Genomic DNA, 16262 nt, shown 5'->3' with positions numbered 1-16262 from the left:
CCACTACCTGAAGCAACTGTTCGCTTTCAAACTTAGCCGGATTATACTTCGGCGCCATATTGTAATTACTATTTCAAACTTATGTCAATCTCACTGCACGTTTCGTACTAAATTTCAATTTTACTAAGGCAGTCCCGCCTCTTATAACGTAGTATTTATATCCTCTTTGTTAGACAAAAATTCTTTGTAAATGTGTACCTATAAGATATGTTAGTCTTACCTATATACTGTGATAGGAATTATATAGTCATTAGATAATATATTCATCCATGTTACTGTATTGTAGTTGTACTAGCACTAGAAAACAATATATCTATGTACATGTAGTTGTATAGCACTGTGTAACAGGAATACTGCACCCTTTTAATATTTAATAATAGTAAATTAATAATCTTCTATTGAAAATATTTCCAATGATAAAAAAATCATATTGTATTTCTTCATGAATGGTTAAATATTACAAACATGCTATGTGAATGATTTTCTATGAGATTTGTGTTTTGGTTAAATTTGGACTTTAGAAAATAAACACGTATCCACAAATGATCAAGAATTTTGTGTTGTGTCGTTTTTCCGTATGTTAAATATTTTTTATAGGTGTACTTGGAATGAAAAGTTGTAATTTTATGCTTATGGTTCTAATCTCGTCATTGTAGTTTTTATCGAACCGAAAAATTCTGTCTTAATTTTCCAAAATTATATTGTTTTACAGAACATGTCCCCTAGATGTTCTTGGTTTGTAACCATACTGTCTTAACGCCAATTTGAGGCTTTTTAAAATAATGTAAAGCAATTTTACTGATTCGAAAATTGCACTGATTCTGGCTAAAGGAGAGCTGCCGTTGGACACAATATAGAATTACTAGTGTCGCAAATTTCAGTTTGTAGGTACTACTTCATGCTGGACTGAAGATAAATTGCTGTCTTATATTATTTTAAAAACTTTGAATGAGGCTCCCGGAAAATAATACTAGTTTTAGTGGTAATTAAACTTCAGATATTTATCTCTACTATATTATATACATACAACCATAAACTTAGTATACTACCGTAATAGACAAACACTCTCTTCATTACGGCGAGACTAAATTTAAAATGTTCATGTGTTAGTGACTTAGTGAAGTGTGTATTATTTTGATTTTGGTCAAGCCCTATGACAAATATTTATAAACGGCGTCACGTAAACAATATTTCATTATCTAACACATATTTCCTGAAATTATTATAATCTTAACAGACATACTCTTACGGCCTTTCAAATAAACTCGGTATAAAGTTGTAACTAAGCAGTTAGTGTTTACTGCGTTTATAAAAGGCAGTATTTAGTATTTAAGTGCATATTATGTTCTACGAAAATAAACATCACGAAAGTAGTATTGAAGAATCATTATTTACCTGTGAAATGTTGATAACAACACAATCTAATACAGAACACGACTCCAATAGATTTTTTAATAAATATCCGTTAAGACACAGGAAAAGTTTCAAGGTCTTCGTCTATTCCGTCTCTTTCTCACACCTAGGTTTTTATGTGAGGTTAGTTATATCACTTTCACACAGGGTTCGTCTATTACAGTTGTATAATAAGTATACGGTTATAATACGTAAGCTACTTACTCTGCCGTAATACATATTATAATATACATTTAGAATTGTTGGTATAACTTTTTAAGATATTGAATTCTACTTATTCAAGTGAAGTATAAATATTAATTATTTATAGGTTATCTTCACTTCTGTTTCGTCGTGTTGTGTTTATATACAACATATTATATGTTTTTCGTAATCGAATGGTTTTATTTTATGTTTGTCACTAATAATACATAAGTTATATACCTATGAATAAATTAATTTTATATTTGCAGTCTTTTATTCGAATTTTATTTACCCACTTTTACATTATTTTTCAATCTGAAAATATCGCTTATGATTATCGTTTTATATACAATAAACTGATTAAATATTTATAAAAGTATTTATTCATAAAAGTTACAGACTCAAATATATTTTAAGTAATCTAATCCATAGTATTTTCTTTGATAATGACACTTTGAAAGTATTAAACCGCGTGTAATTGAGAAACGGGGGACACATCTGCAGTCCCCCTGAAAACGAGATCTGGAAAGGTCGCGTCGGGTTAACTAAAATGAAAATGTAACTTTTACGCAAAATCGAATCTCTAATCTAATTACGCAAAAGTCTAAAACCGTTACAATTACACGCGTTATAATCCTTAAAAAATAGTTTTTTTTTATCTAATCCAGTTCACTTATATTATTTGTTTTGGAATGCGTTCCGAAACGTCATATTTTGATTAAACTTGACTGCCCACGCCCTCGACGATTTTTTTTAATGAAAATAAGAAGACGAGCAGGACGTTCAGCTAATGGTAATTGATAGGTACGCCATACCCATTACAATGCAGTGCCGCTCAGGATTTTTGAAAAACCCAAAAATTCTGAGCGACACTGGTTGCGCTCGTCACCTTGAGACGATCGATGTTAAGCCTCTTTTGCCCAGTAATTTCACTAGCTACGACGCCCTTCAGACCGAAACACAGTAATGTTTACACATTACTGCTTCACGGCAGAAATAGGCGCCGTTGAGGTACCTATTATCTAGCCGGCATCCTATGCAGAAGAGCCACTGGCGCTTTCTGACCCAAAATCATCTATAAACGAAATCTGTGTGCAGCTAGCTGGCACCTATTTTGGTCAACGGATCAGCATAGCTATCCAACGCGGAAATGCTGCCAGTATTCTTGGTACACTTCTCCGTAATATATTTATAATAATTAACAATTTAATGTACATGTAGATATAGTACTACGCATTGTTTTGTTTGAATAAATTATTAAATATTTTTTTTTGTCTGTGAAATGTATTCACTTGTGGAGTCCTCTCAGCTCAGTCCTTCAATACGTTTATGATCCAATAAGATGCCCATGCCGTAATACAGTGCTTTTCTCCCTACATATAATGAATTTAGGTTCAATTTTATAAACGCTTCTTTAATTTTGATTTTATTATAAGACGCGGTAAACCGAATATTGGCTCACCTTGTTATATGATTATAATATGTTTTCTCAAAATGATTTCCTTTTGAATTTTACGAATACCGAGACTCATGGCAATAATATTGCTTATTTTTTTTTGCCAGAGGTTTTCAAGGCCTGTCTCTAATTATTGTAGAAATCGTTGCGCGATGGCTATTAAGCACCAGAATTAAAATAATATTAAACACATAACACGCCCATCACTTACGTAGCTAGTCTATTGAGCATCTTGTGTTGCAGATAGACTTATGTAAATTTACAAATAGTACTTACTTATAACCTTTATAATAACTTCAACTTGCATCTGAAATTCAATGAACATAATCTGTCTTATTAATAAACGCAGTGTAACGTTACTCCCAAGTTTAAAATTACTTTTCCGTGTCATATAATTCTGTTGTGACAAAGGTAAGAGAGATATATATGTATATACTAGCCATAAATACTGTTACAGTTTAAAAAAAAGTATTACATTTGAATTTGGAATCTGTAATTTTTAAATGATTGTTCATTGGTTTTCTCATTTTGGCGCCAATCTAATCTGAATCTATAAAAATTCTGATTTGAATCCTTTAACATTTCACCGAAAGTTCATTTTCCACAAATGTCTCCATATTGTTGAATACTGTGTGTAGCGATATATTTGGTGCTTTGAATGTAGCTATGTTTATGATGTCCGGATATATTTGACTACTTTGGACGACGCATCTTTTTGGTTACTTTCGGTGAATCGATGAATATGGTAACGATAGGTCTTGCCATGTTTTTGAATACAATGGGTAACGCTGTCTTTTTGACGCTGAGTGTACAATAGTTTGCGATATTAAAATGGAGTGGGGTGATAAAGAGAACCGAATCGCTGAGATTGCATTACACAAAGTAGAAATGGATTCAAATGCAATTTTTAAAGCTCTCCATACGCTTGGTATCAGTAAATGTTTGTTTACCGGGCTATTAATAGGTACAATAACACTTGAGATGTTTGTGACATTAAAAGATCTGGCTGTCCTCGTAGTTAGTGTTCGTACGAAAAAGGTGGTCAAAGCAGTAAGGGAAAGAATTCGAAGAAATCCTGTCGGAAAGCAAAAGATTTTATCTCGGGAGATGAAGATAGCACCAAGAACCATGGCGCGTATTTTAAAAGATGACTAAGGACTTGCAGCCTATAAGAGACGTACTGGTCATTTCTTAACTGATAATCTAAAAAGAATAGGTTGGTAAAATCGAAACAACCGAAGCGGTACGCAAAGAGGTCACACAAAATTTTTGTTTACGGATGAGATTTTTTTTTAAATTGAGCAACATTTTAACAAACAAAACGACCGTATTTATGCTCAAAGATCTAAGAAAGCTTTCCAATGAGTCGACAGAGTGCAACGTGGGCACTATCCGACTTCAGTGATGGTTTGGTGGGCCAAGGAGTGACGGAGCCATACTTTTAACAGATGACCCGTACGCTCGTTTGTCCTGCTTTTCAATAAAAAAATGATAACAAAGAGTATTAAATTTGGAATAACCTTACACTGCGTTTATTAATAACATAGTATAAAATGTAAATAAAACACCCACACGTAAATATAATCATTTATTATTTCATACATGATTCCACATCAGTCGTGCGACAACGCGGCGCGAGCTTGGCTTACTTCAAAAATAAATAACGATATGTTCCCTTGGAATGAATGACTTATTATGCGAAACTATATTTACTTCACAATATATCGTTACAAACCGTAGCGCTTCCAGCACCGCGAACCATCAAACTGTGCACTTCTGCCCAAACTACAGACATTGGTATTCCCAAGAAAGAAACGTGAGCCAAGGGGAACGTTTCGCGTCGTGTTGTCGACTAAGAATCATATTTCAGTATAAGTAGCAGGCATCCTTTAAATAATAAAGTTATAAATCTTTCTATTATAGAAATAATACCTATAGCTAGGAAAAATAAGTGCTCTAAAGATAATAATAATATATAGACTGTATAAAGAAAATAATATTTGGTTATTCGCTCCCGAACCGCCACCAGGGCAGCAGACATCGGGCGCTCTCAACAATCACGTGGACATCGGGTCGACTGAAGCTTCACAATAACAATCAATAAATGTAAAAATTAGATCATGTCAAAATGTATATGTACATAATAATTATAACTAACAATACACCAAAATATAAAGTGGACGTGAATCGATCAACAGAACTAACTCACAGCGTCACAGCAAAAGCGGCCTTGCCTGGATTTAATTCTAATTTTGTAAATACATATTATGACAATAATTATTATATTAAAAATCATTAATATATTGTGTTATTTAATAACGGAATACTTAAAACGATTCGATTTATTTTTAAAGCATAAGTAGTAGTGATGATACGTCAGTAAAAGAGGGTTTATTGATTATTTTTGCGGTAAATTAAGCTAGTCGTCGATATATCATGCAACCCAAAAGTTCTCGCTTTTATTTATGTACTGCACAACCATGGCAGTTGATAAATATTCCTAATTTCGCGCTTATTTTTAACACTTAAATAAATTCACATATAAATAAATATTTCCGAATATTGCACATGGAGTTTCCCGTACTCTGGGGTGAGGTCGCTTCTGCTGTGATGTTATACAGAATACTATGAGAGCGTTGATAAACGACTCAGGGACTAGACACAAACAATACATTGATGTCTGCTGCTAAGCATTAAAAATAATACTACAAAAAATACTAAATCTAATTGGTAAGTCCGTTAAGTACGAAGCTAATGAGTCATAATAATTCTACAAACGATAAATGCAAGAACGGCCGTGTTCGAACGAGCCACGGGCACGTCCGCTAACATTGAGCTACACAAATAAATTATGCTAAAAGAGTTAATATTGCAATATTCCACTACCGAAGATGAACTCTACAGTGCGGGCTATAACATCTAGGACTACGTAACTTCTACAGTAACGACAACTACGAACTACCAATGGAACGGTCCACTACCCACGGCACTAACTCGTCGGCGTGTCTCACACGAAAAGCTGCACTATCGATCACATCCAATAGACATAAATAATACAATAATAACATTTCTAATAAATATTTCATCAATTTCGTCTTATTAAATAGAAAAGCCGGCGGACCCCCGTGAGCAAATTTTGAGCAACGGCGAGTGCGATACCGACTGCTAGTGGTCGGTGAAGTATTATGTGGTACGGGGGAGGAGTGGAGCAGTGGGGGCCCGTGGCTGTGGACAACAACTGGACGCGAGTGGCCTCGACCACGGACGGCAGACACGAGGTGACGCACCTGGCGGGAGCAGCACTCACGACGAAACAACGAGACGTTCACGGAAGTACTACCAATACAACTAGAACAAGATGGACGAAAACAGAGGGCGGAGGTTCACAACAACACAATAAACGCAACAACTACAAATACACAGACAGAGCTCGCGCACGAATGGCTGGAGTCGCCTGGACGTGTGGACGATCGTGGCGGCGCCCGTCAATACTCGAGGACGATACTTAACATACAGCACTCTTGTAAATATAAATAGTGATCAAAAATATCATCGCGGTTCGCTTCTCGGTCGGTCGACCGGCGCAGTAAATAGAGCAATTGAAATCTCGACCGGAACAACGGCGCATAAATTCATTTTTATCGCAATAATATATTATAATACCGATCGCGTTATAAAAATATATGTCACGGGGCAAAATATATGTGGGAGTAATTCGTTATGAAAGTATTGGGCAAGGAGAAGAGGCAGGGACGAGTTACGCGAGCGAGCTGCCCTCGCGGCATGTGTCACGCGACATGCTCGCCGGGGCAGCGCGCGACAATCAACATTACCGCAACAACACTCCGGGGCGGCGTCGTCTCCTACAAGCCATTATTATATAACGTAGCAACGATATTGACAAGACAGATAAAACATCCAAGTGGATAATATAAAATACGAAAAAGAGACTTGTCAATACGTATTATAAAAATGATTCTTGGTACAAATTGCAATAAAAAATGCTTGACTAGTTTTGAAATATGAGACATTTTCATATGTAGTGTCATTTTGAATTTGTCTATACTTTTGTTAGAAAAGGGGATATGAGAATGATGTGGTCAGTAGCTCGGGTCACTCTAAGCGGGGGTACGGAACGCGTCGCGCACAGTTTGACGGTTCGCATTCACGATACGACGCGTTCTGTACCGCCACGACGCCGCCCTCCACGCTTAACCTACAACTTTAATTATATTTTAAAAAACGTACAAACGATTTAATCTATAGAACGATAATAGTAAAAAAGTTCTCGTCAGATTTCGACAATTCGCCTCGCGGCTGTTCAACAATTAGTAACATTATAAATTCGTAGCGCGTCCGATCGCGATCCCGATATAATGTACACGTACTAGTGAACGATATCAACCCCAAATAAATTCCCAAACAGTAAAACAATCGTGTTTCATATCACGGTATTAGTACGTTACCATCGAACGGACGCGTAAAACGTTCAAATTGCACAGTAATTTTTTTTCAAACTTTTAGTCATATAACATGTAGACGTCTATAAACGCCAACGATAGCCAACATCCATGTCGCTACATCCAGTAGTGCTATGAACACACTACACCCCACGTTGCCAACTGTCTAGTCGGTGCGCGCGGCAGCCGCCAGCAGGTGCCGTAGCGCCGCGGCGGCCTCCTTGAGCGCGCGCACCAGTCGCTAGAAGTCCCGCGGCCGAGAACGAACCGCTCCACCTGCCTTGGGCACGCGGCGGGTACGCATCTCGCGGTCCACCTGCACATTCATAGTTATTTATGCAACTGTTGTGTAATAAGGGGTATTAAAACACGAATGTGGATTTATAATATATATTTATGATAATAGTATCACATGAGTGTTTTAATACCTAATTATCAACAGTTGCATACAAGACTTTATCTACACCTAGAATATGAATTATCTAAAAAAATCTGAAACAGTTAGCTTACTGCTAACATTAAAACAGCCAGTCCTAGTTGTAACCTTATCTCATCCAATACTGATTAAATACAAATAAACTAAAAATTAATGAAAGAATTATTTATTTTAGTAGTAATTTACATTTTATATAGTGCAATAATTAAAATTCACTTGAATATTATGTTCTTTTGCAGCGTTTAAAATGAATCGCTAATTTTTGTAAACAAAACAATAAAAATATTTTAAGAAAAATGGCGGGGATTCGAATAACCTACTTTTTTTTACGGCGCGCGACATTCTGGTAGTGTGGAACGCGCGTAAACGAAAATGTTCTTTTTTTGAAATTCATACAGATACCACGCATCGAGCAATAATAATGTGGCTGTCTGTTAAAAATCTTTGAGCACGAAGGGATTGAAAAAAAATTAGGAATGTTGTTATGAAATTCAGTACAACATTACAACACTCGTTTGGATGATGTAATGGTTATTAGAACACTGGGTGTTTTAATGTTGGCAAGCTAACTGTTTCAGAATCTTTAATAGAGGATTTAAAGCATGGGTGTAGATACAATAATTAAATAAAATGTGTGTGTTTGTACAACTAAACAATTTGTTATGTTTTTTAAGTGATAACACTCACTTACTGGGATTAATTACGCAGATGAAACTTCTTCAGTTTCTATTTTCGAAACCGTTCGAGTTGATAAATCTTATATGCTTTATGCAACTCTCAGGATGTGGCTTCATCTACAGGATCTACTTTACAGTTGATAACCTACTCAACCCCCAACATTTGCATGGTAGGAAATTGACTTCAGATGTCGTTCATTTTATCAAAGATAGGTCACTCGAACGGTTGGCTCGGTTGGAAAGAGCGCTCGCAGGGAACGCGAAAGGCCGCGGGTTCGAGTCCCGCATCGTTCAAAAATTTTGTTTTAAGTTTAATTTAAGTATTGCATATATTAAACAAAATTTATATGAAAAATCAGCCACAAACGTAATACGTCCAAAGCGAAGAACCATATTATATGACTTATATTAAAACAAGTGTTTATATTACTATAAACCTCCTAGATATTGTTGTCATTAATAAATTCATACATAGAGATATATTTATTTACCATGGGGAGTCACAATAACATAACATAATTATTTTAACAAGACTTAGCAAACGTCATGAAGCTATATCAGCTCGTAAAGGAACTTTTGGCTTTTTAACAAGATAAACAAAACAAGACGTGTACTTCAAGGCATTTATGAAGTCCTGTACCCTGTCGAAATTTATTTATTAAATATTTCTACATCGAATACCAACACCGACTCAAGACTTGGAAGAATAATTCCCAGCGGGTGCCAACACGTTGCTAAAACACATAAAAAATAATGTTTTATGAGAATGTAGTCATGACAATTAATGTGATATATAAACATATTAAAACAAATTCAATTATCAATACGCGTAGACAAACATAGGGATGCTCCACAATATACAGAATGTAATCGTTAAGAGTGATCAGGCGATTATTCCGTAATCGTTACAGATATCAAAAAACTTGATACTGATATCGAAAGTATGTTACCTAATCAGTAAATATACATCAAAAACTTTTGTAACGTACTTAGTAATGTACTTTCTTTTAAAGAATACTGATTTTAGAAGAATTATAAACTTATACAACAGTACTCTTTTAGAAGTTGATATAATTCATCTTTCAATTAGTAAATTTAAGATACACATAATAAAATATAAATAAATAAAATTTATAGTAAATAAATAAAATAAGTAAATATTGTACTCTTTTTAGATAATTGTCAAAATTGAAATAACTATGTATAAGTTGCCTCTTTACTCGAAAATATTATTTTGTTATTTTGTATGAGACTAAATTACATTTGTAAAATACTGTATTATCCCTGAAAATAAATAAATAAAATAAATAATCGCCTGGTAATACTTAACAATTACACCCTGTATTTCAATTGCTGGACAATCATTATTTTGTTCAGCTGTCCGCCACTGACCTCCAGCTCCTCCAGGCGCTGCGTCAGCGACAGTTTCTGCTGCACGGCCAGCCGCAGCAGCTGGTTGAGCGTCTTCTTCTCGTCCTCGGCGCCGCTCAGCGCCTGCGTCAGGTCATCCACCTGGGTCACGTACTCTTCGCACCGTGCCGCGAACATGGCGCGCAAACCTGATCAACCATCACTTTTTATTCATTTCTTTATATGGCTGTATACTTACATTAAGAATGTATTTGTTTTGATTCATTATTGACCTATAACACAATTAAAAAAAAAACTAAATGTCATATACATGTCAGTATGTTTGACAGACCGCCTTTTTACACTTTCTGTACTACAGCGTCTCACACCTCACAGTCTCAGATGTAATTTTATTTAGAGCCATTTAATAAATAGTAAATTTACAGTTAAAGTAGTTCTTCATTTTTCATTAATCACGCCGTCGACCTTCAACACTAACACTCTGAGAGAGATATAATATAATCTGAATAAAATATACAATAGTGTTGTAAGTAGCGCGATACTGACTGGAGAAGGTGGCGGCGTCCTCCTTGAGCAGCCGCAGCTCGTTGCGCAGCTTGAGCATGGTGTCGGTGACGATGGTCTTCTCGGTCTCGTACTTGGACTTGAGGTTGGCCAGCGCCACCTCGGCCGTGTTCTTGTTGGACTTGAGCACGGTCCGCAGTGTGGCGATCTGCTCCCGCTTGGTGGACAGCAGCGACTTGAGCTTGATGACCTGCTCCTGCAGCTCCGCCAACTCGGCGCCGCGCTCCTCCGTCTGCATCACTGTGGGGCAGGCTGTTACTTAGTGTGGGGGACTAGCGCTATTGTAGTGGCCCCGGCGGCACTGCATCGCAACAGACATGGCGTAATCAGATGAACACCCTGCTCGTCACGACACTTATTGCCATAAAAAGTTACTTACAGGACTAAGTGATAATAATATATGAGTTCCCTATATTTCAAATGCCGTGGCAGCAGGTTCGCAAATATCCGTTTGACCACGGATAATACCGCGCGTAAGTCTAATTCACAAATTTTCTAGAAACTGTAATAGTCATACTCTTAGCACCAGCAACAAATATAAACTTGTAGTACTCGGTATATTCAAGTTGTAATACAAAATATATCCGTACTCTGAAATTGATAAAGAAATAATATTGCTATTATTATTAAATGTTTTGATGTAGATCATTTATACGTCTAGATAGACTGTGTCAAGTGTGAAAACGTGGAAAAACATTGAGGTGGACAGTTAACCTCTATTTTGAGCAATGCTCGCACACAAACACAAAGTGACATACAAATCGCGAGTGAACGCGTAGCTTGTCACTTAAATAATAGTAATAAGCCGGGTCTGTTTACATCGGTTGTCTAGTAGCAAGAGGCTCTGTCTAAACATATAAATTATCTATGTTTTACGTCAAAGCTTCCTACAAACTTGTAAGTTTACGAATACAACTAAGTACGTATTATATTTTACAACTAATCTAGTAAAAAACTAAAAAGATTTTCTAAGACTACTAATAAAACTACATATTGACAACACTAATTAGATAGGAATACAAAATCAATCAACATACTTAATTAACTAAGTACAAAATTTGAATGTATCTTACACAGCCATATCACATCACAAAATGTATTGCAACATAAGAATACAAGCAACAAAGCCGGTACGAAGAGACCCTCTCAAATCTAATTTTCTTCTTTGATTCTTCGTCGGTAAGTTTGTTCGTTTGAAGTATACATTTCTGCCATGCGAGAACGCTTGTCTCCAAACCGCATGCAAATTTATATCGCATCTGAGGAACTTAGACTTTCTGGCAAACACAAAAGGGGAATTCCTAGTTTCGTAACTGTTAATATTTGACTTCATAAGCGACTGTGAGCGTACATATTTTCCGTATTCGTCTTTTGATTTAACCGTTGACATATTCTCAAAGTAATTCGCTATTTCCTTAACAGTCTTTCCCTTACATATACTATTTTTAAATTCACGATTCTGTTTCATGTCAAAACAATTAAATTGTGACACGACCTGGTTCAGTATTCTTCTCGACTCAATAGATTTGCTTAATTTCAAATTGTAATCCTTCAATTTTGTATGAAAATTAAATGCTCTTCTTGTTCTCGTATCATTACTGTTGGAATTGTCTGTGAATTAAAACTCTCTTAAGAAAATATTGAAGCGACAAAAATATTATATCAATGAAACATTGATTCCATGTAAATCTTAATAAATAAATAAATTTAATGTATTATTTAATATTATGTATTGCGGTACATTGAGTTTGTTGACAAAGTTATCCAAAAATACGCTGAAGCTCATCAACATAAACTTCACCATCACGTGAATGTCGAGGCAATCCAGCTCCATGGCAACACTGATATGATAAGATGACTAAAACGAACAAAACCTTTTGAGTCAGTGTAGTGCTAGTGAATAAGTGTAATATAATATAAAAATAGTGATATTATAAAGGACACATGAACAAAGTGACTTCCCCTTAAAAGAGACATTAAGAAATGTATTAATGGACACATTCGTAGTTTAAGTTAAAGTAGAATTACTTATTAGTCAATGTAAAGGCTAGATTGTAATGCAAATGGGGCAACATTATAAAAACTATGTTTATTATGTTAGAAACAAAAAAAGAAATTTTATATATTTTAAGAAAAAAAAAATTGTGGTGGTGAAACAATATGGAGGCCATCTTGACTTCTCACTGTCTTGACTTGACAAGTGTTAAGAATCTAATAAAATCTGGTGGTGAATATTTAGAATAGTTAGTATAATATATTGCAGTAGTATAGCGGCCATAAAGTGCGGATGAGCTCGTCTAAACGCTCTTGCACAGTACATGCATCTCGCTACTTATATTTTACTCTACCGGTTCATAGCTTTTAATCGCAGACATTCGCTATATATTATAGACCTGACCCACTGACCTCTACTATATAGCACTGGACTTGAAGTGCTTTTGCGTCAGTTTGATATTCGCCATTTTGGTGCTGTTGGCCATATCTGCGGTACTAAAACTAGTGATGACAACCTCAGCAAACAAGTTGGTGGAAAACTATTTACAAAAATATCGTGTACTTTACACAACATTGATTCTTGAAGTATAAATAACACGGAAAACCAACGAAATTAATTCAAAATGCAAAGTATTGTACGTTCCTTCGCAGCCATTTGTCTTGTACGTCAAAATTAGTTCTCTGGACGCTCGCGAGTGGCGCTTTTGAAGTTTGAAGTTTGCTGTCAAACACATGTTAAAAACTGCCTGTCCAGTGGTGTTGTCTGAGGTCGCTGGTGGCGTTGTACTGACCGGGCTGGTGCCTGTGCCGCGAGTCCAACGCGGCCCGCAGGTGTGTGAGCTGGTCCAGCAGGGTGTCGTCTGAGGTGGCGTGGTACTGACCGGGCTGGTGCCTGTGCCGCGAGTCCAACGCGGCCCGCAGGTGTGTGAGCTGGTCCAGCAGGGTGTCGTCTGAGGTGGCGTGGTACTGACCGGGCTGGTGCCTGTGCCGCGAGTCCAGCGCGGCCCGCAGGTGTGTGAGCTGGTCCAGCAGGGTGTCGTCTGAGGTGGCGTGGTACTGACCGGGCTGGTGCCTGTGCCGCGAGTCCAGCGCGGTGTCGAGCGCGGCCCGCAGGTGTGTGAGCTGGTCCAGCAGGGTGTCGTCTGAGGTGGCGTGGTACTGACCGGGCTGGTGCCTGTGCCGCGAGTCCAGCGCGGCCCGCAGGTGTGTGAGCTGGTCCAGCAGGGTGTCGTCTGAGGTGGCGTGGTACTGACCGGGCTGGTGCCTGTGCCGCGAGTCCAGCGCGGTGTCGAGCGCGGCCCGCAGGTGTGTGAGCTGGTCCAGCAGGGTGTCGGCGTAGCGCGCCACGCTGCCGGCCGCACGGAGACCTTCCAGCTCTCCAGCGGCCAGAGCGAGCGCCTCATCGTCCACACGGCCCTCGGAGTTCGCACCTAAAACATTTACGTACAACGAATAAACTGACTGTACATTCAATAGGATATCTTAAAATGAATCCTGATAAAACCAAGATAATGACAACCAGCGAATACAATAAAATCAGTTTGCTCGGAATACCTTTGGAATATGTAAATAGCTACAGTTATCTCGGAAAATTATTATCATTTGGAGATAACAGCGAGGAGAAAGAGGTCGAACGCAGGGTGAAAATAAGTTGTAAAAAATTGTATTTTAAACTAGCGCAAGCATGGAATCCCGTGGTCTCACTCTTCAGTACATATGCAACGAAAAGACCTAAAAGTATCGACGTCGTTAATAGTGTGTATTCACCACACACATTGGGGAATCAAAGACGAAAACGAATTAGACGCCACGTGGATAGATTGATGTACTATTAGTGTCAATTTATCAAGAGATCCTCGTCGTCTCCGCGGTACCGCCGTGACCACGATTCATGCAATTGTATCGAAATATCGGCTTCAAATTAATAACGTATGTTTCCTGAGTATCCATCATAATAATTACCAAGTATATGCAGTGTTCCAGCGTACCTATTTTTGGAACAAAATAACAGTGTATTAATATAATTGTAGCTGCATAGCACAAATCGTGTCTATGCTTCGCGATGAAAGATGCAGTTTAGTAGTAACCAGCAGACTTATGCAGCCACATATAATGTTACAGTTATAATATCTAGTTGAATAAGTAAAGGTACTCTAAAATAAATAAATATCAGGGATTGGAAATAATTTATCATTTGTTTTGACAACACTCCTGCTTGAGATATCACTGCGACTGGATGTATAAATGCGTTCGGTTATATATTATTTCGCGTACTTCCGTAAATCTTCTAGTCCCAAATACCAGTGTCTGAAGATGAAGGTTTTTAAGTGTGTGTTGCAATTGATGGCTTACGAAATGCAGAGGTGGTCGCTAACTATGGGATTTATGAGGAAGCTCATGGTCGCGTAGAGAGCAATGAATAGCTAAATGTAATTATAAATGAGGAGATCCGTATCAGAACCAATGTCACCGACTTCAGACGGTTGCGAAACTGATGTCACAGTGGGAAGATATAGCTCGATGAACAGATAGCCGGTGGGGCAGGAAAGTCGTTAAATGGCGACCACGTACCGGAAACATAGTGTTGGTAGATCTTACAACATGGACCGACGATCTGGTCAAAATCGCCGGTATAGATTGGATGAGGGCAGCCCAGGACCGATCGTCATGGCGGACTTTGGGGGAGGCCTTTGTCCAGCAGTGGACGTCTTCCGGCTGATGATGATGATGGATAAATAGTGAAGTGACGCGGGCGGCGGCACGATGGCACGTACCGTCGGTGTTGTGAGCATGCTCAAGCAGCAGTCGCTCGGGCTGCGTGCCGTTGACAGCGCACACGTGGTGGTAGAGCTGCGCCAGGCCGTCGGCCGCCGACGACAGAGCGGGCGCCGCCGCCGACAGCGCTCGGCCCGCACCTGGAGCACACGTCATGATGTGGCAATGTAACTCATTTACCAGTGGGAGGCTCCCTTGCACAGGATGCCAGCTAGATTATGGGTACCACAACGGCGCCTATTTCTGCCGTGAAGCATTAATGTGATGGCATAACTGTGTGTCGGTCTGAAGGGCGCCGTAGCTAGTGAAATTACTGGGCAAATGAGCCTTAACATCTATCGTCTCAAGGTGACGAGCGCAACTGTATTGCCGCTCAGAAATTTTGGGTTTTTCAAAAATCCTGAGCGGCACTGCATTGTAATGAGCATGGCGTATCAATTACCTTTTCGTCTCGTCCTTTACTTTCATAAAAAAAACTGGTATTCTAAAACTGGAGTCTACGCAGTTATAGTTGTATCCATACTTTAATGCACAACACTTATTTTCAGTGACCCTATTGTGTGACGTTTGAAGCGGAACTGATATAATATTTTAGGAGTAAAATATAATTTAAATTGTGGCACTTAAATACATATTATACAGAAATTGAGATTCAAAAAATGTAACTAAAAATAAGCAATTAAAATAATATTGTTGTAATGTTCTAAAATTAAAAATCAAATTACAAAATATGCACTTTTGAATAACTAGAAATAGGATTTTATGAAAATAATTGCAATTCAAATAATATTATTAGACTAAGTCCGTTGGCCTGTGTGGATGAATCCTTAAAAATGTACTTTTAAGAAAAATATAGACAGTGGATTGATATAAATATTTTTCAATAACTTTCTATCTTTGATTCCTATGCTCGGAGGAACTCTGTTGTTTTT

General features: G+C 37.7%; 1 protein-coding gene across 2 annotated transcripts in view; it reads right to left on the bottom strand.

The window, feature by feature from the left end:
• Nucleotides 1-4627: 4627 nt before the first annotated feature.
• The window catches only part of LOC126972160 (protein bicaudal D), a 43672-nt gene continuing 32037 nt past the window's right edge, over nt 4628-16262 (bottom strand). For both annotated transcript variants that reach the window (XM_050818761.1, XM_050818762.1), the window contains 5 exons: nt 15330-15470; nt 13809-13985; nt 10543-10800; nt 10018-10184; nt 4628-7828 (listed from right to left, as the gene is read on the bottom strand). In XM_050818761.1, coding sequence (XP_050674718.1) covers nt 7754-7828; nt 10018-10184; nt 10543-10800; nt 13809-13985; nt 15330-15470 — 818 coding nt within the window. In that variant the 3' untranslated portion in view covers nt 4628-7753. The remainder of the gene's footprint in view (nt 7829-10017; nt 10185-10542; nt 10801-13808; nt 13986-15329; nt 15471-16262) is intronic.

Source organism: Leptidea sinapis, chromosome 25 (assembly GCF_905404315.1).
Source record: "Leptidea sinapis chromosome 25, ilLepSina1.1, whole genome shotgun sequence".
NCBI lineage: Eukaryota > Metazoa > Arthropoda > Insecta > Lepidoptera > Pieridae > Leptidea > Leptidea sinapis.
Note: the sequence above shows the minus strand (reverse complement) of the source record. Positions and strands in the feature narration are given on the sequence as shown.